At 41.7% G+C, this 24689-nt stretch overlaps 1 protein-coding gene across 3 annotated transcripts in view; it reads left to right on the forward strand.

Annotated features, from left to right (window-relative positions):
- The window catches only part of TTC7A (tetratricopeptide repeat domain 7A), a 166959-nt gene that overhangs the window by 127241 nt on the left and 15029 nt on the right, over nucleotides 1-24689 (forward strand). For all 3 annotated transcript variants that reach the window (XM_002187925.7, XM_072927602.1, XM_030269186.4), the window contains one exon: nucleotides 4287-4489. In XM_002187925.7, coding sequence (XP_002187961.4) covers nucleotides 4287-4489 — 203 coding nt within the window. The remainder of the gene's footprint in view (nucleotides 1-4286; nucleotides 4490-24689) is intronic.

Genomic DNA, 24689 nt, shown 5'->3' on the forward strand with positions numbered 1-24689 from the left:
AAGGCAGGTGATGTGGAACAGAAATGGCCTTCCAACACCCTCACAGATGCTCTCACCTTCTTGACTGTGAAAGGCTGCTCGGCACTGTACCATCCTGCCAGGCATTTGGCTGTTACCCTGGCCATGTCACTGTGTGGTAACATTTTTGGATTGGATGAAAGTGGAGTGCTTTAGATGCATCAGGCACACACAACCAGGTGATGTGGAGCAGTTTTGTGGGAGTTAAGTGCTGCCTCTTGGATGTCACCAAACGTAATTCACAAGTAATGAAATTTTAACTCTTGCGTTGTTCACATTGCAGAAAAACATTTCAGATCTGTTTGATTTCTTTAGGCTAGAATTAAAATTGTTGCTGCAGCTGCAAGCACTATCACTCTTGACACTGCTTTGAAATGGGGAATAGAGTCAGTGTTTAAGGTGATGTTGAACACCTCTGTTTTTTTCAGACACCAGTGTGATGTAGACATGACTGGATTACACTGTTGGTACACCCCTGATGGACTCCCTAACAGAACTCTGCAAATAATTTTATCTTGGACAAAATAAAGGGGGTGACTGCAGGACACCCAGCTTTGTCAGTGTTCTGGGAATTGCACTTGGTCTGTGCATTTGTTAGGGGTCTTTGGAGAGCAAGTAGATTACATGCTTCTGGCAATTTTCACCTGATTAAGGATCTTCACTGTAGATGAGCTCAAATGCTAGCAGAAATAGCTGAAAGAACTATGAGCTTGTAATAGGAGTTAATAATAATCTCAGTGCAGAGGTGTTCTGCTCTCAGGGACTGGGCCCAGCATTAAAACTGGTGCATCAGTCCAGTTGCAAGTCCAGACAGAAGAGGCCATAGCTACAAGAACTCAGTTGTTTGGAAGAGCAGCAGCATAGGCTGGACAGTATTGGAAGAGAGCACAAATGGGAAACATAAAGTGGATCTGAGAAAGGAATGAATTGTGCTAGGCTGAACCTTGAAGTCAGCTGGATAGCTGGTCATGGTCTCAGGGCAGGCACAGGCCTCAAGAACTGAATGAAAGGAGAGAGTGAACGATTCAACCTGTCTGGGCCCATCCATGCAGTGCACTGTCTCTTACCTGTAGGTAAGAGTGCTGAAATATTCTCTAATGTCATTCACACTCCAGAGAGAATAATAGATGAGTGGTACACACAGGATCATCATCTGTCTCTCTGCTCAGTAGCATTCAGAGAGCTTTTAGGTCAAAACAGAATGTAAATTTATTGAAGATTTTATGGAGATGGTTAAGTGACAGAGCAAGGAAGCTTGGCTTTAGATTCAAAGCTCTGGAGAAGGTCAGTACCAAGAACAATCTGGTACAATAATGAGAGGTTCATAAATGGTTTCCCTGAAGCATTGACCCTTTCACAGGATAAGGATTACAGATACCAGATACCTGTGTCAGCTTGAGAAGGTATTCTCTGCTTTGAAGTGGAAGTGGGACTGGATGCCAAGTCTCTATAATAGAACTTCCTCACAAGGGCTGCAAATTTGGTTATATGTTATTTATAGCAAAATTAATTTATATAAGGAGATAGGCTGATTAATCCAATGGTCAGGAGGCTGCAAACCCAAGTAACATGAAAGCAGGTGTTTGAGTATTTTCAGTAGCACTGAGGGTTTTACCATGGTAAATTTAATAGGTCCTTGTTTTTTTGAGTTTGATTTCTGCCTCTAGCTGTGTTTTTATTCCATGTTACATAAGCATATCTTGTTAATCTGTAAATAAAATGAGTGTGTAATAGAAGTGAAAAATGAGTTTACAGAAAACACGTTTTAATGCAGACCTAAATGATGTCCTTTAATGTCTATTTTTAGCAGGGTAGCTAAAAATTTTAGCACTTCTTTCGTAACCAAAAGGCACCCCTCTCATTCTTTTTTATGCAAATTAGGACTCCCACACCATTAAATCATTTTTATTGACTATTGAGCCTGCAGAAAAACGGACTGAACCTTAATATGCTACATTACCATACCATAAAATACAATTTGTAGTTCTTATTTAGATTCTGTGTTGCTGTACTTCCTCTAAATAATTGTTATTACTGAAGAAGATTTACAGGCGCCATAGAAGGAATAAGTTTTGCACGCATTGAAACACCAGCCGTGCATGATTTCACATCTAAACCCACTTGCTCCCAGTCCTGTTCTGAAATTAAACAAGTCACACAATGCTCTTAGTTGCTGATAGAGCTTTTAGTATGGCAGCATCCAGAAATTCTGCTGACTTCAAACAGTGCCAGGATTTCACCCCTTCTTTTGTGCTGCTAAGTTTGTGCAAACTTTGGGGATCGAGTGTTCATCTTCAGGCTGTGAAGTGTCACTTTGCACATCCCCAGGCTCATTAATGCCACATGCATGGCGTCAGCTGCTGTGCAGCACTTGGCAGGAAAACACTCTGTTCCTTGGAAGTGCAAGGAAAATACTGTCCTCCCACCAATTTTTTGCATAAGGCTGTGCACATATTCAGCTTGACAAGGTACATGGCCTTGCCTTCTGTTATTATAGATAGCTGCAGCCTCTTGGAGCCAAGGGAAGGGATGCATGCAGAGATTTTATGATTAACCAGGAAGAAATGTGTATGAGTCATTCTGAAAGAGTATAACTCTTCTGAAGGAACTCATATTTTGCTCATGTTGACAGCCTTGGAGAATGACATTTATCTTGTACCACAACCTAGGGACGGCTGAGAAATATTCAAGCATTTTCTCGACAGTGTCTCACCCTTTTTCTAGGAGGGTCACCTCAGAAGTGGAAGGGTGTTCAGCCATGCTGTCACTTCACTACAGAATAATTTTTGGTGTGTCAGTAGAAATGCCATTTATGATCCCAGTCTCATGTAAGATAGGCCAAAGTGGAGCCTTCCCGTGGTCAGGCAGGGGACTTCCTTTGAGATGCTTCCCTGCTCAGCTCTAGCAAGCTCCACATCACCATGCCAAGTCCCCACAGTCATCTGGGTCTCCCAAGGTTTTGAAATTGGAGAGTTTTAAAGCTATTCAAGAGGAATTTTCATTCTTAATTTCCCCCCTCACAGAGACATCCTAAGAATATTCACTGCCTTAAAAAGTCAGGACATTTAAGGTTGTGTATTATTTCAGAATTGTTATTCTAAATCTGGAGCTTGAATTAGTAATTTTGAATTGGACTCTTGAACTGTCAATACTTACTGCATGATATCAGTTAAAAAAATATAAGAGAGAGACACTGAGGTTTTGTAGTGAGAGCATGTAGAACACAGGTTATGGACCAAAGAGCAGTGCCTCCCTTTGAAGAGAATTACTTTATCTACATACATGCTTATGTATGTGTGTATATGTATATACATAAAAACAGTTTCCCTTTTCAATTACATATGGCAGTGAAAACTGAGCATCACTTTTTGACTGTTTGAAAGAATTAGAATTTTTCAGTTGGAAGGGACCTACAACAATTTTCCAGTCCAACACCACAATCATCTAGGCCAAATCCTGAGAAATGTTAAAATTGAACTATGAGATACGTTATGAAATTTATGATGAGACATTATTTTATTATCAAGTTGACATTCAAATGCATAAATACGCCTTGCATTTTTTTTTCTAAGCAAACCACTAAGCTGGTTGCTGATAGTTCAAGAAAGTGAGCAGTCTCTTCCAAGAGCTGTATTTTATTTTTCTGTAATGTATGAGGATGTAAATGGGTGAATACACAATATAAATAAGTCTATAATATAAGATTTCAAGTTTCTGAACTATTAAGAGACAGCTATCTCATAAACTTGCCAAATAAGAAAAGAAAACCACTTTTTTTCACCTTTTTAAATGGGAAAGTACTCTCCTAAGTTATCCAGTGTCCAGCTCAGACATGTCCTATTACTCTGACATTTTTTAAGTTCTCAGTAGACAATGATGGCTTATTCTGTTCTTTTTTCTCCCCCACACTATTTGGAAATACCTGTGATGACTCCAAGTAGCCCTGCTTGCTTAGGGCTCAGTTCAGCACTATTTACCTTCCCAGTGGAGGAATCCTTGAGGCCTTTGTCAGGACACCACTCAAAGGTGTCCATGAACATCTGTATAGATCCCTTAGCATTAGGAAAAGATACATTCAGTGAATCCAGTAATGATAATAAGCACTAACCATAGTACTAAGCATTGTGCAGGATCATGGCCTCATGTTTTAATATGCTTAAGTCAGATGATATATAATTAATATGAAGAAAGGTCTCTGCTTCATTTCATCTAATGGCAGGGTGTTCTTTGCTTTATTTTTATGGCTTGGTGTTTTGTTTTTCCTTCAGCTGAACTCTTCCTGGAACAGCAGCATCTCAAAGAAGCAGGCTTTTGTACCCAGGAGGCAGCTAGTCTTTTCCCCACATCTCATGCTGTACTGTACATGCGTGGGAGGCTTGCAGAGATGAAAGGCAATTTGGAGGAGGCTAAGCAATTGTATGATGAAGCACTCACAGTGAATCCAGCTGGAGTGGAAATTATGCACAGCCTGGTGAGTTTGCAGGGGCTCAGCTCCATTATAATATTTATGTTCCTGATTAACTGTAATAAGAGGGGGAGAGGGCTCATGCTTGCTCTGGATGCCATTGTCTTCCTAATCCTGAAAGCAAGTGACCATTCCAAGAATAAATTGGGTAGTTTGAACCTCTGTTTTAAGACTGGATTGAATTTTGTAAACTAATTAGGACTTGTGTCAAAAGTAAATACTTTAATTGACAAAGGCTGACGCTTTTGGAAATCAGTTCACTACTTTGTCTTTGCTGTTTTTCCTACTAAATGTTATGCATTTTAAATAAGCAGTACACTGATGTTTGAAAGATCAGAACTAAATAACTATAGGTAGATAGATACGGGGTTTGTAAAACTTGGGCTGGTTTCTTGTGTCTGCTAAAATCAGGATAAACTATGAGTTTACAATAAAATTAATCAGTTACTGTCATAAGCTGCAGCTTATTGCCAGCCTTGTGTACAGGCAGGGACTCCACACTTGTGGGGATTTTTTGGTAACACTCCCACCCAGCAAGCAGTCTTCTTTGGCACCAAGCCCGAAACAAACTGTTTTCCAGACACTGGGCCTAAAGCTTAATAGCAGTAATAATTATACAGAGGGCTTTGTGGAAGACCAAAACCCAGTTCTCTTGTGAATCAGAGCAGCTAAACCATTTCATCAATGGTGTGTCTTATTAACTGTAGCCCATACCAGGTTTCTCAGTAATTTTAGAAGTTTGTCTTGACTAACTTAATTTTTACAGGAATTCTATATCCAGTGTCTAGTGTCTTTGCTAGCATATTTGTATCTCCTGGCATAAATTTGGTCCTGATGAGGTTTGCTGGCAACTCCAAAATTGAAGGGGTATCAGTGTACAAGAGACCAAATGTTAAGCAAAGTTACAATTAGTAAAAATAGTAGAACCTACAGGCAAAGGGCAAGATATTTGGTAATAATTAATGTTCAGTACAAAAATAGCAAATTAATAGCTGGTGCATGTCAGGATAATGTTACAAGACTGCTGTACACAATAATATTACTTTGTTGTGATATAGCCTTGACAAATTCACTCAGTAAAAACCTAGCTAGATGTGTTCTTCGCTCTGTCCTAATTTAGGAGAAGTTGCTGATACCAGAGAAGCCATCAAATTAGATGCCAACATGATACTAATAGCTCTCATTTTTGTCTTATGTTATGGACATCACGACATTCTGAGTCTTCACATTTCAGTTGCTTGCATTTTTCTGTAACTGTAGTAACTTGGAATAAAAGTTTCCAAGGTGCACATGTCTCAGATGTTCTGGCCCAGTTTACTTCAGAAAATGTCATTCCAACATGGCTTTGCTGTTTCTGAAAGGGAGGCTAAAGAAGAGACCTTAAAAGCCTCTGCAGTATCTTCTTTACCTCCAGTGCTGGGGGCAGTTTGGTGTGCCACAGTGTAAGAAGGGAATTAAATTGTTGAAGAGTTGCCCAAAGGAGGACAAGCAAAACAGGGAAGGATATTGAAGGGATGCCATATGAGGAGCAGCTGAGGTCACTTGGTCTGGAGAAAAGGAGACTGAGGGGAGACCTCACTGCAGTTAGAGCTTCCTCATGAGAAGAAGAGGAGGGGCAGGCGCTGATCTCTCTCTGTGGTGACAGCGACAGGACCTGAGGGAATGGCCTGAAGTTGTGTCAGGGAGGGTTAGGTTGGATATAAGGTAAAGATTCTTTACCCAGAGGATGGTTGGGCACTGGAATGGCATCCCAGAGAAGTGGTACAGCACTGAGCCTGCCAGAGTTCAGGAAGCAATAGGACAATGCTCTCAGACACATGGTGTGACTCTTGGGGCTGTCTTGTTTGAGACCAAGAGACAGTCTCAATGATGCTTGTGGGTCTTTTCCAGTTCAGAGTACTCTGTGATGATGTTTTAGGCAAGGGATGGATGTAAAATTCAGAAGAGCTGAAAAAGACAGTAAGATGAGAAATTTGGGGGCAGAGACACAGTTTATAAGCAAGTAGGGAAGAGGAAAGAAACTGAAAAAGTGGGAGAAATACAGATAGAAAATAGGGTAAGATAGATAATGCCAGATAAGATTGGACATGGATGGAGGGGTGAGCATGCTAGAAAGAGTGAATTAAAGGGGTCAATCTTAGGAGAATGACAAAGGAGCAGGAACCTGTAAGAGTACTTCCTTTCCATGTCCTTCAATCTCCTTAAAATTCTGAATCTTCCCATCCTGATGCCAGCAAATATCACTTGAAAATCACTTGCTTAAGATGTACCTCACCTCCTATGACTTGGCCCTGCTGGCAGACTGTGTTCACACCTGTTAGCTAAGACAGCAAAGGTCTGGTCTATCCCTGCTGATATGAATCACAGCAGTAGTTATATGGTACCACATAATGGCATTCCTTTATGTGCTTTTCCAAAAGCTAGGAAATTGCACATAACAAGTTAGAAGCATCTGATGAGCAGTATAGAAAAGTCTGTAAAGAAATTAATCATTCTGCCTTCAGAATAGAGCTGGAATAATGTTCAGTAAACAAGGCTTTTAGGGCTATACATCAAATAAAAAGGGCGAAAATAAAATATTGAATGGCTGCTAGCTAAATGATTTTGTCCTGTGTACTGAATGAGACACTGTCCCCATGGAGAACTTAAGACTGGGTTTATGCAATTGAGGATGTAATGTGACAAGTGGTAAATTCTGAATCTCCTCGAGGCCATCAGAAGAAAACTGAATGCCTTTCTGAAGTGTATGTATTAGCCAAGTACTAGCTGTACTTTTATTAAAAATACGAGTTCTTGAGTACAGTATGTTCAGTCCCCTACCAGAGAAAAGTATATGTCTTGGATTATGCAAGAGGGCAAACTAGATTATGAGCTAGTTCCAAGGGGTTTGAAATAATGCAAGACGTGCACAGATGTAATTGAATTCACACATGTTTCTATGCTGGTCCCCCCAGTTTGAATACATTGTTTTCCCACTCCAATAGTACTGTTGTGGATATGTATTAATTTAGAAAAAGAGCCTCTGGTTGTGAGAATTGCTGTTTGACTTGGTACAGTTGCCATCCAGCTGACCTAGTCCACTTTAAGGGGAAACTCTGCTGCAGACAGTGCCAAGCCTCCCTGGTGTATCAGCATCAATTAGCAAAGTAGTCATGTCTCTTCCCCTGGGCTCTTGGAACTGGGTTGTCAAAGCTATATTTGGAAAATTCCAACCTGAAGAGTGTTGCTGGCTTTAAATGAAGGGCACAGATCTAGCAATGAATGAGTCCATTGGGTGTCAGTAACTTCACCTTTACCCAGGGTAGAGTTGCCACCATAATACACACGAGCTGTCTCTGTGCAGCTGAAAATGGCTGTGTTTTGCTGTCACTGTTAACAATAGCAGTCAAATCAGTGTGCTTTCCTTATAAAGCACCCTGCAGCACAGCAGAGCAGCACCATACAGCAGCACTGCAGTGCCAAGCCTGTCCCCAGGGGTGGATGCCACACTCTGCTTCATCCCAGGGACCTTTGGCACTTCTTGTCCGGTGCTGTGGTTGGGAAACCACAGGCACTTTGAAAATACCACACAGCTGTGCTGCTTCCTGTAACACTTGAAGTTTCTGAGTGATGTCACAGGATCCTTAAGCCTGTATCAGGAATCCACCATTAGCCTTTACAGAGGAAGTACTACTGGCCAATACCTAATCTAAGGAAGTATATTTGTTGAGGAATTTTGTTTTCATTTGAAAAAGACACACAGAATCAGTTTTTGGGGCTATTTGAAGCATAATCCTGAGGTGAGCAGCTGCTCCTTTGGTTGGATAGCTGTTTGCTGCCAGAAACAATTAGCTTGGGTTGGCCCCTAAAAATTGTACATCCTGTGAGACCATAGTTTCTTTAATAACTGCAACTTGCTAGGGTTCTTTTCCACATTGCTCCTGATGCCATCTCAAAAATTTCTGTCATCCCTGCCTTTACTAGAACAGTTCTGTTTCTTTCTTCCCTTTCACAAGCTCCTTCTGAGGCCTGCTTGCAAGGGCCATAGAGCATTTCTCCCTCCTGGGGGCTGATGGAGTTTCTACTTTCTATCTTTGCTGGTCTGGAAATAAGGACTTCATCCATATATCCACTGGGATCGGTGACAGCACATTTCTACAACCAAATAACTATGGTTTTCTTCAGTATGTACCAAATTTGGTTATATAACATCATGCAATACATAGTTTTGGGATGGTGATAACAAAACTGACATGTGCCCAACCAAGTCAGAAAATATAAGCTGGGGCAGATGACACCTCCTTTTAAAGCAATACACAAATCCACCTACCTGTATGTAACTAGAGAAAGACACTGAAATTTATTAGTTCCCAGCCACCATGCTTTCAGTTCCATTCTCACTTTTGATGCAGAGGAGAAAATCAATGCCAGCATGTTGGATTTGAGTCCGAAAGCTCTATATGTGATATTGCAAGTTAAACAAAACATGTGCTGAGATATTTGGAAGGCTCCTGCCCAGCATGCATCTCACATAGCACTTTGTCAAGTCACAGCAACTCTCATCACTTTTTAGTTCAGGGAAGAAGAGAAAAAATTGTCAATTTAAAAGGGAAGGAAATGGGCACCCTCATCTCCATCACTATGCCAGATTTAATGAAAACAATAAAAAATACCATCAAAACAAAGCAAAAAAATTGGTTGACTCATACTTGGATATTACTGATTGCAGTGAAAAACTGTAATGATTTATTTCTCTTGAAGGCTGGGGCAAGGGCAATAAGGTTGGTATCAGAATGCTGTCTGCACTACCTCATCCCTATCCTTTATAGCAAAACAAAGTTGCTATATATTGGGTTTTGTTCATAATATGTTTTGTTGTGACCACGTGAATGTGTGAAAAACACAATCTTGTGATCACATTTGACTTGCTCCATAATGAAATCAAAGAGAATATACAGCTAACAGAGATTGTGCTAATTGTGAGAGCTGTTCTTTGGCTGTCATCTGCACCACGAAACGTAAGATTGGCAACCATGCAGGAAGGGTTCACAGTCACAGAGTATTCTCCAGCTGAAGCTGAAGAAACAAACTGGATTTAAGTCACCTGAGCTGGGCCAACAAATTATAGGCTGTTGAGTGACCATAGTTTTCCAGGATTAGTGTAGATTGTGGCTTCTCCACAGGCAGGCCCGGTTATTGTCTGGGAGAAGTTCTTTGTGGTAAGTGCAGTTGGGCACTTCTGCATACCAGAATCACAGAATGGTTGAGGTTGGAAGGGATCTTGGGAGATCTTGTAGTCCAGCTCCAGCTCCTTCCTTAAGAGGTTCAGTTAGAGTAGGGTGCCAGGACCATGTCCAGCTGGGCAAGCTGCTCCAAGGATGGAGCAACCTCTGTGTGATCTCTTCCAGTGTTTCATCACCCTTACAGTAAACAAACCTTTGAGTAATGTTTAAATTTAATTTCTCATGTTTCTGTTTGTGCTCTTTCAGTCATGGTATGTCCCTGAGAAGTTCTAAGAGGTTCAACTTCTTTGCACCTTACCATCAGCTGTACTGATAAGGTCTCACCCCTCTTCTACAAGGCTGAACAGTCCCAGCTCTCAGCTTCTCCTTGTATGACAGATGCTCCAGCTCCTTGCTGATCTCAATGCCCCTTTCCCTGGACTCTCTCCAGTTTGCCCATGCCTTCCTTGTACTGGGGAGCCCAGAACTGGACACAGTACTCCAGCTGTGGCCTCACCAGTGCTGAGTGGAGGTGCAGGGTGAACTCCCTCAGCCTTTTGGCAGCACTTCCTAATGCAGCCCAGGATACTGTGAGCTGCCTTTGCTGCAAGGGCACATTGCTGGCCCGTGGCCAGCTGCTTGTTCACCAAGTCCTTTTCTGCAAAGCTGTGTTTCATTCAGCCATCACCCCCCCTCCCCAAAGTGAATCTGAAGCTACTACCAGGAATTTTTTTCTGCAAGTAGATAGTAAACATAACATTGGCATGACTGTATCAGGTCAGGCCAGAGGTTCAACTCCTCCTTCTCACCAGCAGCAGCAAAGAAGTGACTAAGAAGGAATGAGGCCAGGGCAGGCATACATGGTACTTCTAAGGTTAGGACTTAGCTTGGGGACATCCCAAAGTTGAGGTGCATTGTACTTGCATAGTAATTCCCAGTGGATTTTTCATGAGCTTGTCTTAAGCCTGTGTTAGAGCTTTCATTATCCACAATACCATTTGGCAAGGAGACCCACAGGTCTCTTTTCTGCTGTACAAAGAACTGCCAGATTCTCTGTGTTCTTGATGCAGCTCTTCTTAGTCACACTGATGTGCCTTATTCTCACTTTGGAAGATGTAACTTACTGCTGATTCTTACTCATCCCCTTCTCATTACTGATTTTGCAGGTGTCTGTCACCGAACCAGTTCCATTGCTTTCATTATTGCTGTTACATCTCCCTGAACTTCTTACTGTTCTTTTTAAGATGAGCAGGCTAGAGCAAATAATGGATTTACAGAAAAATAGCTTAGCTTCAAAGGCAGTGGTTCAGATTCAGTGTTTAAAAAAACCCTCTCCACCCCGTAGTCTTTTACTCACATAATAACATCTATATACATTTTCATAGAAATACTAGAAATAGGGTTCTATTTCAGCTGTTTTGTATTAACCTGATTTTTTATCAAAACTCTGTTTCTATCTCCTCATGCCTGTATGGACTGGGTTTTATTTTCTGAATGGTCAGCATCTGTGATAAATGTGTGGTTATATATAATAGCAGTAAGCAGTGTAACACCTGTGTCAGGTCTGTGAGTACAGCACAGCCAGCAAGTGTACTGTTCTAGTCTTTGATAAATAGATATATATGCACACTTCATTTTGCTTGCCAGAGACATCCTTTTAGCTGGCAGAACACAAATCATACTCTGCTGGTAATGCTAGAAGCTGAAGAGCTTGATTGAGAACAGATTTTTTAATAGATTATGTTCCTTTTGCCCACGATAAGTGCATTGCTCTTGATTAGATTTGAGTGTTTAAAAACTATATGATGCTTTATTTAAATATTCTGCTCTTAATTGTTCAGTAGGGTGCAAAGGCTGAATAAAAGACTTTGCAAAGTCTTGGACTGTTTAATTTGGCTTTCATTGTGTACTTAGGATGCAATTTCATGTTCATTTTAGAAGAGTCAACCTATTGTCTCCAGACTCACATTTGGTAGCATCAGGGTAATTTGAAGACTACAGTTTCTCCTGATTAGTACATGGAAATGAATTATTTCTGTTCATTTATTTCATTTTACCTCACAGTATGGTGCATGCATCCTTGTTTTCAAAGGCATCCATTCACACAATAAAACATGGCTTGATTGCTTAATATTTTCAAGGATGACATGTGTTACTTCCTTGGGAATTTGTTTCATGCTGCCATGCAGTAATGGTATAAATCACAGGGCAGATTCTCTGCTTGGGTAAATTATCATGGCTCTGTCATACCAAGGTCTTTATGTCTTGTAAGGCAGCTAGGATGCTAATTAAAACCATTTTTACCTTGAAAACTGAAATTAGAATGCTTTCTGTGCTTAAATGTGAGAACAAAAGAGGTTAGTTTTCACATTAATGGAGTTATTTATCTTCTAAGGAGCTGCTTTGTGTCTGTAGTTCACCCGGTTTGTTGCCTATTTTGTAGATAGGTATGCTGTGGTCTGTTTCCATTTTCTAGTGACATTTCTTGCTCAGTTTTTTCTATTTGTGTACAGAGAATTGAACGTGACAATTAAAATGCATCCCCCAGTCGCTAGGACAACTGTGCATTTGTCCTAAGTGTAATTAGGTGGATAATTGTACCTGGAGAGACACAGCAAATGACTGTTTTTGTCTGTTCTGGAGAGACTTCTTCCTGCTGCTCCCCTTGCTCCTGCTTAGGCAAAGGCAGTAAGCAGAGTTAAGGACTGGGCAATTTTGAGGAATTGGACAGTTGTACTACTTTTGTGATACTGAAAAATAGTTTTTATTATCACAGCTACTACTTAAGAGGAATCTTTCAGAAACTGCTTTCATAAGAACTTGAATTGCAATAGGTAATGCCTGAAAAATAAATTTTTAACTTTATTCTTAACTTTGTATTCTTTAGCATACAAAACCACTGAAGATTTACTACTTAGAAAGTAATACTTTCTAAGGGTCTGGGGTTTTTTTCCTTAATATGCATATACTTTACATTCATTACTTAATGTTTGTATGGTGTCAGATGTAAAATGTAAAACAGAATGTAAAACCTGCTTCAAGAGACAATTATTTTAAGGTTTGAAGGTATGTATTGACTACAGTTTTTTATTACATTCTGTCTGTGTGTTCCTAGGTAAATGCATAGAAACAGAAAAATATACCAAATGATTCTGCATGTTAAAGTACTTCAGATACTCTGTTTAGCATGCCCTGCAAGGCTGAGGAGCTGTGCTGTTGGGGCTGTGCAGGGGATGCTGCTGCAGAGGGGATTCTGCACCCAAAGCAAACCTATGAGAGCAAGCGAGCTCCAAGCTTCTCTTCCCAAACTAAGCATCATTTCCTGGTATTTATCAAAGCACTTCAGGCTGGGGCTTTGCTACTGTTGTGCAACAGGGTGTGCCTTTCTCTTCCAGAGAGCAAAAGAGCTGCAACTCCGTCGTTTTCCATTGAAGGCAATTGAGTGGAGAGGATGGAGAGGAGGTGGAGCCCTGGCTCTCAGCATCGCTGGCACGGCCAGCCCTGCTGCACTTTCAGCTCTGATTATGTGTCACACTTTGCTCTAAACCCCTGTAAAACAGGGATGAAGCTACTAATCTACTTCATCTGGGGTTTGTGGAGCTTAATTAATAAAAGCACATACTTTGAGATGACGGACACACTGTAAGCGCAAAATCTTATTTATTCTGCTTATACGTCTAGATGCCTTTATTCATGTGGGTTTTGGACCACAGATTATTTTAGACAAAGTACTGCAACTGTTCAGCACAAATTATGTGCTTTACAGCTTTGAGTACCCTTATGTCCCTAACTGTAAAGCGGTGGTGAAAACATCATCGTGGTGGAAGTGGGATTTAGGAGGCAGATCTAAACTCTTTCTCTGCAAGAGAAACCATTGTTACAGTGGTGCTGCGAAGGACAGAGTAAAACAGGAGCAAATGTGCCTCTGACGACTTGCTAGCACAGCCCTCTCCTCTTCCTGGGGATAAGATATGACAACACCTGCAAAAAATAGCTTTTTGCAAGGGGAGGGAGGGTGCTTCCTTTGGCAGTGAGTGTATCCTCCTGCTCTGCAAATTCAGTGCAAGCAGACCATCCTTGTAACAGTACAGATCTGCTGTTTTTCCCTGGTGAGAAATGGTTTGGATTTTTTTAAGGGAGAGATGACAGACCTAAAGGCAGAAGCAGCATTAGAATAGCAGTCATTACAAGCAATTCCAAAAATGGAGCAACCTTGAATGAAGTGCCTTTTTTTTTTTTTTCTTTTCCTTCCTTAAGTAAGTAATAGTGACAGTCAACAGGAGATTTGAGCCACCCAAAGGAAGACCAGTGACGTCTTCTGCCCTGGAGCTCTGAGAGCTACTGACACTGGGACTCTCTTAGATCTACCTAATATGGAGTGTACAAGAAAACACTGCAAGGGTGAATTTGCTAAGTCCTAATATCCAGCAGGATATTTTTGGACTGCTCTGATAGTACAAAGCATTTAAACATTTCAGCCCACCCTATAAGTTTTTCCTCCATGTGGGTAAGTCCCTATATGCTGTGAACAATTTTTCTCACTGCTTGTTTTATCTGTTCAATGCACTGCATTTCTCCAGTACATTTGGAGAACAGGCAGATGGTGATATATAGGTGCATAAGAGAGAAGGGGAGGGGAAAGAACTGGAAGGAACAGAAGAGACAGAAAAAAGCATAGACTACTGTACTTTAAAAATACCAAGATAAAGCACTGACTGTTCAGAGACAGTTAAAATCACTTTTTTCTTCTTCCATTAGCTGTTCCATAGGATGTTTCTTCCTTTTTCATCTCTCTCCACCTTGTAGATCTCTGCAGGACATGAACCCGACCTTGATTTGCCCCACATGGCTTTTTTCAATGCTATTCATTTGCTATTTGATCAAAGAAAGGTAAAATTCACTAAGAATCTTTAAGTGAACTTAGGTCAGAAGCTTGTTCCAGTGAAGTTGAGGGAGTATCTGAAAGCAACAGAACAGACAATCCAGGACCAAGAAATTAGAAGGAAGTCCTTAGCCCTTTGTAAAACTCGACTCCTGACTCAGGAACTTGCTATACATTTCCTGTTTGCTCTTCACAACATCTAAAATGGTGCATTTTAAAAGTTTTTTTACATTTTGTCCTCTTGCTCCCTTCCTCATGCTTCTATAGAGCTCTAGTCTATCAGTGAACTGCTGTTTAATATTGCTAATGTGACTTTTGCCTATGTTTTTGCCAAAGTAGTCAAGAGAATCCCTGGCTGGAAAAAGATGGAGTGGAAGGGGGAAGCTACAGGGAAATGAAAGGCCTGTGATGATCAGGGATGGGCAAGACTTGTCAAGATAATAAAGCAAAGGCTGGGAAGGGATACATCTGCTCTCTGCAGATCCATGTGGGAACAAAGAGGGAATGCTGTGGAGGGAGGAGGCAGCTTTGTCTGCTCTAAGTTGCTGCAGCAGATTGAAGAGGGTTCCCAGTCACCAGTGCAGAGAGGTTCTGAAGCAGCCTTCCATTCTAGGTCATGATGTGGGAACAGCAATCTCACCCCTCTGATACTGGAGCTTGATCAAGTTATGAAGGAGACACTGGATCATCCCAAAAATAGGGCTTTATCAAACCTGAATTTGTGGTTTCCTATTCAGGCTGCCCAGACCACCAGTGACTGAATTAATAATGTACTTACCTGTGACCTGAAATGCACAATACCCAGCTGAAAGTGTTTTGCAGGCCTACCTGCTGTTCTGCCTTCCTGTTTTAATTTTCTGCTGAAGAACCTCTATTCCCAGAAGCATTTTGTAATTATTTTGCGGTTTATTATTTTTTAAATTAGAGGTGGAGTCTGAATGTTAGTAGGGCTTCCCTGGGATGCAGACCTGACTTTCATTTTTTATATTTATTTTTAATGAGTTGTCAAGTGTCTAGTGTGTTGTGAAGTGGAATGATGGATGTAGCTGGACTCAGGAGAGTTGCATGGAAATTCTCTTAAATAGCATTGTGGCAGCTAAGCTCTATTGACAATAACATCAAGTTGGGTTTAATAGTGTAGTTCTTTATTGAATGAATCCACCCTGTAGGAAACAGTATGACCTTGCTGTGTGTGCTCAAGACAAAAAAAATCAATGTTAATCCCTTGGGAGGAAAAATACAACATTAATGGAACAGTTGAGTGAGTCTAATGAGAATTAGATGGCAAGAATGGTAATTTGGAAAGAGATACTCGTACGAGCTGTCTGAAGGTATAACGTGGTAGTTTCCACGTATTGCCATGTATTCTTAGATGTGTGTCTGCCAGATGTAATTTGATGGATTTGCACCTCTCCTATATGGCTTCCTGACAGAACAACAGGGGATTTTCAAGCTAATCACCTTTCAGTGGGGAGATTTATGACCAGTTAGCCGATCCTTTCTTCCATCTGGAAGGGCATGGACTGGAGACAGTCATTGGGCACAGCAATACCAACTGGGAGCTTCTTAATCAGAAGCAGGCTGGAGCATCTTTGCCTTGTGGTTACTCTCTGGGGTCTTGCAGGTGGCTGGCATTGCCAAATACAGCATTTGCCTAGGTCAGTCCTCATTACCAGTATTTCTGGAAGTGGGATGGGTAATGTTTCACTTAATAGCCATTGGCTGTGTAGGGAATAAACTGAACAGTAGAGTTTTATACTTCCTCTTTGCTTCTGAGACTCCGAAGTGCTAATTTTGGTCTATGTGGGGAAATTTCATAATGCCTAGTTCTCAGCCTTTGGCTCAGATAGATGAGTTGGTCACTCTTTCTACCTGTTGTCCAGAGAGAGGGATTCTCCAGCACTGGGGCAGAGCCCCTTTTGTTAGGCTGCTGTTCTACATTGCCTTGTGGAAATCTCCCTCTGTTCTTCCCCTGAAGGTACAGAGAGACTGTGCAATTAAAGAGGGTGTCTATGTTTGTGTAGCTCACATACTTCTTTAAATTGTACCACATGAGACAGTTGAGTAACTCCTAGTGCATGGCCTAGGGCAGGAAATGAGGTAAAATACATTGACTTGTTTCAGAGAAATTACTGCTTTGATGTTTTTATAATTAGCTCAGCTCTCCCTTTGCTTGTGTTCACCTGTTCAGCATTGAGTAAAAAGGGCAGACTCATAAAAACATCAGTTTTCAGTTGCTTTGCTTACCAGGCTATACCTGCTTTCCAAGATTGTCACCAGCATAAGAGACTGCAAATAACAATTAACTGGAACACAAATGGCAGCGTCTCAGTACTGCCAAGCTGTACAGCGGAGATTATTTGTTTATGATTTTATTTGCCAGCATTGACTAAACAAAGATAAGAATGTAAATGCCATAGGAGAGCACCCCAGACAAGATTCCAGGGGTGATAGGGGCTGGCACTTAGCATTACAATAATAGATACCAGCGTGGAGAGACGTTACTGCCCTGTTGCTCCTCTTTCATCCTAAGAGCAGAGCAATGAAAGAGTCAGGTCTGTGGAGCTCTGTGTGAGGTTTGCTGCTTTATGCAGGAACATTAATCTTTTAGGGTTTGATTCGTTAGGTTTGCACTGTGTGAGCGTTGCTCTGATCCCTCAATATCTAAACTGTGGTTAATATGACTCTGAAGGAAAGCCTTATTTTGTGAGCCTTAGTAAGATTTACAATGAACCAGGCGAGCTCCACATAAACTCTGAACTGAGTGGGGAACAGACCCCCAACTCAGCTGATTTTGAATGTCAGTGTGCATGGTACAAGGCTAATTGAGATACACAGCAACTGCCATGTGCCCTTTTTTAATTGCATTTAGACAAGATGTACAGTATTTGAGTCAGCTTGGCAGTGTTCCAGCTGATGAAAGTGTTGCTGATACCGGACACCAGTGACGATATATTAAGTGCTCTAATATCTTAGCACACATGTCATGAGGCATGTTAGAATCACAGAAGCATTCAGGTGAGAAAGGACCTTTGCTATGGAGGTCATCTGGTCCCACCTCCTGCTCACAGTGGGCTCAGCTTCAAGTATCTGTATTTGATATAGGTAGCTCAGGGCTGTGTCAGGCTGAGCCTTGAGTATTTTCAAGGATGTCTGTTCCACCACCTGTCTGGGCACAAGTCCTGGTGCTGCATACTCCTTGAAAATAATATTTTCTTAATAGCTGCTCACCCAGAATTTTCCTTGCCATGACCTTAATCTGTTCCAACTGAGCAACTCACAGAAAAGTTTGTCCTATCTTTCTTTCAGTCACCCATTAGATAGCTGAAGGTGGCATTTGAATCTCTCCTTAGCCTGGAGAGGGAAAGGCTGAATAAATGTTTCTCTCTTAAATTCTTCATAATATCATGGCTTCCCCGCCATTTCAATTGCACTTCACTCATCCTTCTCCAGTTTGTCATCATCTTTTCATCACTGTGGAACCCAAAACTGGTGAGAGCACTCCAGATGTGAACCAAATAGAAAGAAATACTTAATTTCAGTCTGCTGTGGTGCATCACCTAATTCAATATCAGTAAGCCATTAGCCTTGGGCACTGCAGGGATGCAGTGCTGGCTCATGCTCACTTGTCCACCATTATCCCCAAGTCCTTTTCTGCAGAGCTGCAGCTCCCAGTTGGTGTCCAGCCTGTACAATTGCATGAGGTTATTACATCCCATGTGCAAAACATCACTATTCAGCAAATGCAGCTCCTCCTAAAGCTGCAGGGAGGCTGGGGCACAGAAATTATAAGCAAGACCTGTGTTGTGAAGGGTCAGAGGCGAATAATGACCACTTAGTGCAAGTAAAACCTTTACATTCAGAATAAATAGAAAATTAAGTTTGTTCAGTGCTTAAATAAGATATAGCGCTGCCATCTCTGAGTTATGCTGAGATTGTGGTATCACGACTGAATTTCTCAGTAACTCACAGTGCCCTTCCTACCGGAAACCACACAGGGCTTAGGTTTGGGGTTTTTTTTTACAAGTTAGGCCTTTTGGGAATTCACCAGCTATTGTAAAGCTGTTGGAGAAAGATGCCTTTGGTAGGAAGCTCCCTGATGTGATTTTGTGCTTTTGTTGTTTGTTCATAAACAGGTGAGCTGTTAGAATGGTTCTGTCATCCTCTGTGGCCTACACCAGGGCCATAACTTATGTGGTGTCACTGTGTGTGTCTGTGTACACACATGTATTTGTGTACATCACAGCTACCTGAAGCATAATATCAACTGGTTTTTGCAGGCTCAGATTTGGTTATGAACCCCTAAATGGAACAAAGCATCTCCTGCATCGCCTGAGAATACTTGAGTGGCTGGGGTCTGGTGCTTTGAAAAGGGGACAGGACCCCAGGGCTGTTTGGGAAGTGGGCTGTGCCCCAGAATAGTGAAAGTAAGCGGGTATGAGCCGGATTACAAAGAAGATTTTCCTTGCAGAACTAGCCAGTTGAGGGCAGGAGGGTGGAGTCTCGTTTGTTGAAAGAGTGAAGTTTTATTTGTAAGCAGTTAGTGATCTTGGAGTGAGTGGAGTGGGAGGCTGAGTGAGGGCAGTGCTGGGTACCTGAAATGGAGTGTGGTGAGTTAATCATAGCCACTGCTTTAGCCCCCACACTACCAAAACCTCACCATGTAGCCCAAATAGTGTGAGACATTGGGAGACTGCCATCCTCACTTTGGCCCTCATGGGCCTGTTAACCCTGAGGGTGAGGAGAAGCTGCTGTTCCATTCTTAGCACAGCACATGCTGTCGCTGTTCACTGGTAAACTTACTCTTGTGGTCTCTGTGTTACAAACACCAGGTCCCTCTCCTTCTCCACAACCTGTCAAGTCAGTCTGTGTCTTGCAAACTTTAACACCTACATTGAACATGACCTGAGCCAGCACTAAAGAGGCAGAATGCAGCTGAACCATAGAATTGTTTAGGTTGGAAAAGACCTCTGATATCCCTGTGTCCAACCGTTACCCCAGCACTGCCAAGTCCACCACTAATCCCTGTCCCTGGGTGCTACATTCACACATCTTCTAAATATGTGACTCCACTGCTTCTCTGGGCAGCTTCTTCCAACCCTTTCATTGAATAATTTCTTCCTAATATCTGACCCAAACCTGCCCTGGCACAACTTGATGCAACCTCTCGTATCCTATCACTTGTTACGCAGGAGAAGATACACCTGGCTGCATCCTTCTTGCAGGTAGTTGATGAGAGTGATGAGGTCTTATCTGAGCCTCCATTTCTCCAGCCTGAATAACCCCAGGAATCTTACTGCAGGAACTCCTAGACTGTTTCCTGTCTGCTGTGTTGTATTTCCAGTGGACATCCAGGAAGCTGAAGTCCCCCACAAGAATGGTGGCTATTGATGTAAGACTTAATCTTCCAGTTGCTTATAGAATAGTCTGTCTGCCTCTTAGTCCTGATTGAGTGGTCCATAACAGACTCCCACCAGGATATCTGCCTTGTTGGCCTCCCTGCTGACTCTCACCCTAAATTCAACCCTATCATCACCATCATTCATCTCTAGGCAGTCAAACCTCTTCCTAAGCTACAGCTCCCCCCCACTGCCTCTCTTTCCTTGCAAAGTGAAATACAGCACTTGTTCAGCACATTTGGCATAACATACCAACCTGGCTAAACCAAATTGGTAGTGAAGGACAAACTATGAATTGCATCTAAAATAAATTCTCAACCTGCTCTGAGATTGTGGCAGTTTTTTTAAACCTAGAGAAAGATGAGCTTCGTCCTTATGTAAGTACTCCCCTGGCCAATGTTTCCCAAAGCAGCTAATGGTGAGCAGGTTTGGCACTTTTAATGGGATTGAGAACAGCATTATTCCCTTGCATCTAGCAAAATATATAAAGCTTCTGAAGATGTCACTGTACTTCATATAATTACTTTTTATAGTAATTTTTGTGGCAAATTGGCCAGCAGAGGTATTTTGTCTTTGAGGTTGTCACTTGTAGCTCAGCAGAGCACAGGAGTGACTAATACAGACAAATGAAGGTAGGTCACATTAAACAAATGCCACAGTGAAGCATTTCTGAAGTCCTGTATAATCCCTTACTGCATTGTGAGGCTCAAAGCTTGATATTGTAGAAGAACTTAAAGATTTGCTAATACACAACCAGATCCCACAGCATTTAAATCTTTTCTGAACTGAGATTATTTGTGCGAGGATAGTTCAGGACAGGCTTCTGCAGCACAAGCAGATAGCAGTTCTCCTTGTGACTTTAGGGAGAGTAAAAGATTCCACACATATTTCATGCACATTAAGAGCAGAATTACCTGCAATATTGTCAGCACTAAGTTCATGCACCATTTGGTATCTTGTTTGCCTGAAAACTTTCTTGCCTTGAGAGCAAGAAAAGTAAATAAACATAGAGAGACCAGTAAAATTCACAAGCCCTGGAGAATTCTGGGCTTCAGGAGCAGAAACCCTCACCTTAGCATTCCTTGCTGTTCCTGCAATACAAGAAATATGTATTTACCAAGCAACCTTGAAAGCTCAGGACTGCTTTCCACTAACTAAATGATTGTGAAGTATTTGAGATAGGTGTTAATTTCACATTTCTTCAACTTGGAATTATTTTTTTAACCTCACCATAGTCACCAGTGAGTAGAAAACTTTCTTAGCTCATAGGTTTTGTGTCCTCTGAGAATTTCTATCTTATATATTATTTGCTGGCTGACACAGCAAATCAGACTAACTTGAAGCATATATAATTTTAACTTATCTCTTACTTTGAATAGGGAAGGAAAAACAATCAAAGGAAGTGGTTTGTAACTAACCCATTGTTTGAAATTAGCTTTCCCAAGCCAGAAAATATAAAATAGAAGCATTGGAAATAGCAGCATCACAGAGTAAAAATGGTGTATATGTGAGATCCTTGAGCCAAAAGACAGCCTATTTTTTATATATTTATTTTTAGCTTGGTCAGCTGTACTAAGTGATTTTATCAGTGCAGCTAGTCTCTGGGATAAAAATGCTCACATAATGTAGTGTCAGTGCAGGCAGCAATGACTAGTCATGATATATACATGTAACACAAATCCTTTGAAACTGAATTCATACAACTAAAATTCTGCAATTTATTAAGTCTCTATAGTCTTGCACTATTCATTTTCACTCTCACAAGCTGCCATCAAACAGGGACAGAAGAGCAGCCTTGTTGGAATTGCAGCCCTGCTGTTTTTGCATACTTTGAACTGGACGATTCGCAAACTTTTTCCATCTCAGTGGTCACAGAGCCTGTCACAGTTTGAGAAGAACCAGGACTGCTTCTCCCCATCTCCTGTTAGATGAGAGCTCCCTGTAAGAGAGACTTCCTTTGCTCAGATACCATAGATGGTGAAAGGTGAATCCTTTCAAATTAAAAGGAATTATGATGGCTTTTTGGTACCTGTGGCAGAATATCCCAGTGCTTGGGGCAAGGAATAAAAGTCTATAGTGTGCTTTTAACACTTACCTGGGCTTGAGATGTTTTTCTCAAGGACAGGAATTAGAAAAACAGCTGTGGGTGTGGATGCCACCCCCTTCCCCAGGTGACTAGGTCTGCTGCATAGAGCTTTGACAAGCCTAAATTACCTTGCTTGAACATTGCTGTCCCTCACTGTGTTCAACACAAGAATCTGATGCTTCTACAACTCCCCCAGTGTTCTTCAGGAGGTAAACCAGGGACAAGATAAAACTAACTCTCCCAAACCAAAGCCACTGTGCTTCCAATAATCCCCATGCAAAGTAGAAGAGGTAAAGAAGCCTTGAAAGTACCTGCCTCTCTGCAGTGCTGTGCATCTTAAATGCTGTTGGCATTGCTTTTACACCACAAGCAGCCAAGTAACAGCAGTGTGGTCAGCAGCACTGGCCTCACAGCAAAGCACAGGGGATGGCCAAGGTTAACAAATACAGCTAAGCAACCAGTCTAATGCCTTAAAGAGGGAGGGCCATGGAGGGATTTTTTATATTACTGTCCAAAAACATGTGGGGGGGTTTCAACACCCAGTCAGCATACAGATTTAAAAGCAAAGGAATTTCAACTGTGGCAAAGAAGGTAAAAGGCTAATTTAGAAATAAATGAGAAATTTCCTAAAAGTGCAATGAAATTCTGCAGTAGGTATAATCTGAACATGACCTGCTGCCTCCTCCTTTCTGTGTATTGTGATACACTGCATTGTGGGCTGTTTATCATCAAAAGAGCATGGTTTTATGTTCAGCATTATCTCTGTTATCTGCCATACCATAAACACCCCTAAATCAATTTTCACGTACTCAACTTCGTGTGTTTTGTCTGAAGCATCTTATGCTAGTTCCATCTGGAGTTATTTCACTTCACAGGTAATCTTGTGAATGATTTTGCCCACCCATTAAAAACCAAACCCTCAGGTATACTTTGGCAGAGTGCTTTCCACTCTGAGCAAGGCCAGTGCAGAAGCAGGAATAAAGAAAAAAAGCCTGTTTTCAGACTTTCCTGAGTGCAGCAGTGTTACATAGGTTTCTCCTGAAGAAATTCCTGCAACTGTCCATCAGGGATAGCCAGCAGCAAAAGCTGGAAGCAGAACAGGGGCTGGGGGTGGGATTTGGTTCTTGTACTGGGCCAGATCCTCAGAACAATGAAGCCCAGTGGGTAAAAGCAAAAGACATGTTAACTGAAGCGAGCTGAACTGTTCCTTCATCAGTGCCTGAGGGCCTCTCAGTTTACACTGCATTTAATGCAGTCATTTTGGGCCCCAGTCCTGCACTGATGTTAAGAGGGTGACTTTCTCCACCCTTGCCATAGTCCATCAAAACCCCCTGACTTTAACATCATGAAAACCAACCTGGCTACTCTGAATTTCTGTTTAAGCCAAGCCTGAACAAAGGTGGTGTTATTTAACTTGAAGCTCCACTTTAAGAAATAATGAAAATCCAGTGTTGCATGTGATAAACTCTGGATTTTAGTTAAGCTGTACCCTAAAAATGACAAAATGGAGATGATGTTGAAAATCTTCAACCAGCCTCACGCTGTTAAAGCTACTGAAGTTTTGCCTGCATGTCCTCACTGGAGCTATAGTTAAGGATTTAGTAGGTCTGTGCATGTTTAAAGTTGTCTCCAGACTACTAGAAACTGGCGGCCCAGGATCTCTTCAGAGCCACTGGGCATTGTTTTTATTTGTTTTCATCTGTGCATGAATTTCTTTGAAAATACCCAGCAGAGCAATAAGAAGGGATTGTTTTTAATCTTTAGAGATGATAGCATGCTGTTATGCATCAAGGACACTCAAAAACAAAGCACCAGATAAACTGTACCAGGAGATTTTATTTTTTTTTTACCTCCAGGCTTTTCCAAAAATAAAATGCATTCTGCATGGGGCTCGCTGTTGATGAGACATCTATAGGTTCAGTCTGCCATCCCAGAAGCATTAACACCACCATGTTCAGACAATTTACATGTGTGCATGTGTGAAAATGCAGCTGGATGCTGCCTGTGCCCAGCACCCAGGGGGAGAGTGGTCATTATCACTGCAGGGACAGCTGGGACCTGGCCTTGAGCCAAGACCTTGCTTAATGCAGTCAGAAGATTTCAGTGATGCAGACTGGATTTTACATCCCCCTTCTCTGGGAGAGAGTAGCTGAAGTCAGAGTTCCACATGCTACAGCCACTGAGTTTAAAACTAATTTTTTTTTTGCATTTTTCTGTGTGACTCTGAACAGCACAATGGACAAAAGAGCGCCTTCTGCCATCTGGGATTCAAACCACATTGACAACAGTTGTTTACGTAGCTGCAGATTGGTGATTTCTCTTGTTTGAGCTCTCTTCAGCAGTATCCTTCCCTGCCTGAATGAACGAGGTTATAAAACACAGTAATTATAAATCTCATTGACTGCCTTGCATTCAAGGGCGTGTTCCCCCCCAGCATTGCTGTGAAGCGTGTTACCCAGGAGACCATGCTGTACAATCCAAAACAGAATTATTCTGACCCAGTGAGCTTGGTGGAGGGGAGAACATTTGGGATGCTGACCTGCTGCCTCAGCGCAGTAAATGCATTTTTCTCATTTCACAGCAGGGCAATGCTGCGATACAGCAAGGCCATTACATTCAAGTATTTTTTTGAGGCATG

This window comes from Taeniopygia guttata, chromosome 3 (assembly GCF_048771995.1).
Source record: "Taeniopygia guttata chromosome 3, bTaeGut7.mat, whole genome shotgun sequence".
In the NCBI taxonomy this organism is placed as follows: Eukaryota; Metazoa; Chordata; class Aves; order Passeriformes; family Estrildidae; genus Taeniopygia; species Taeniopygia guttata.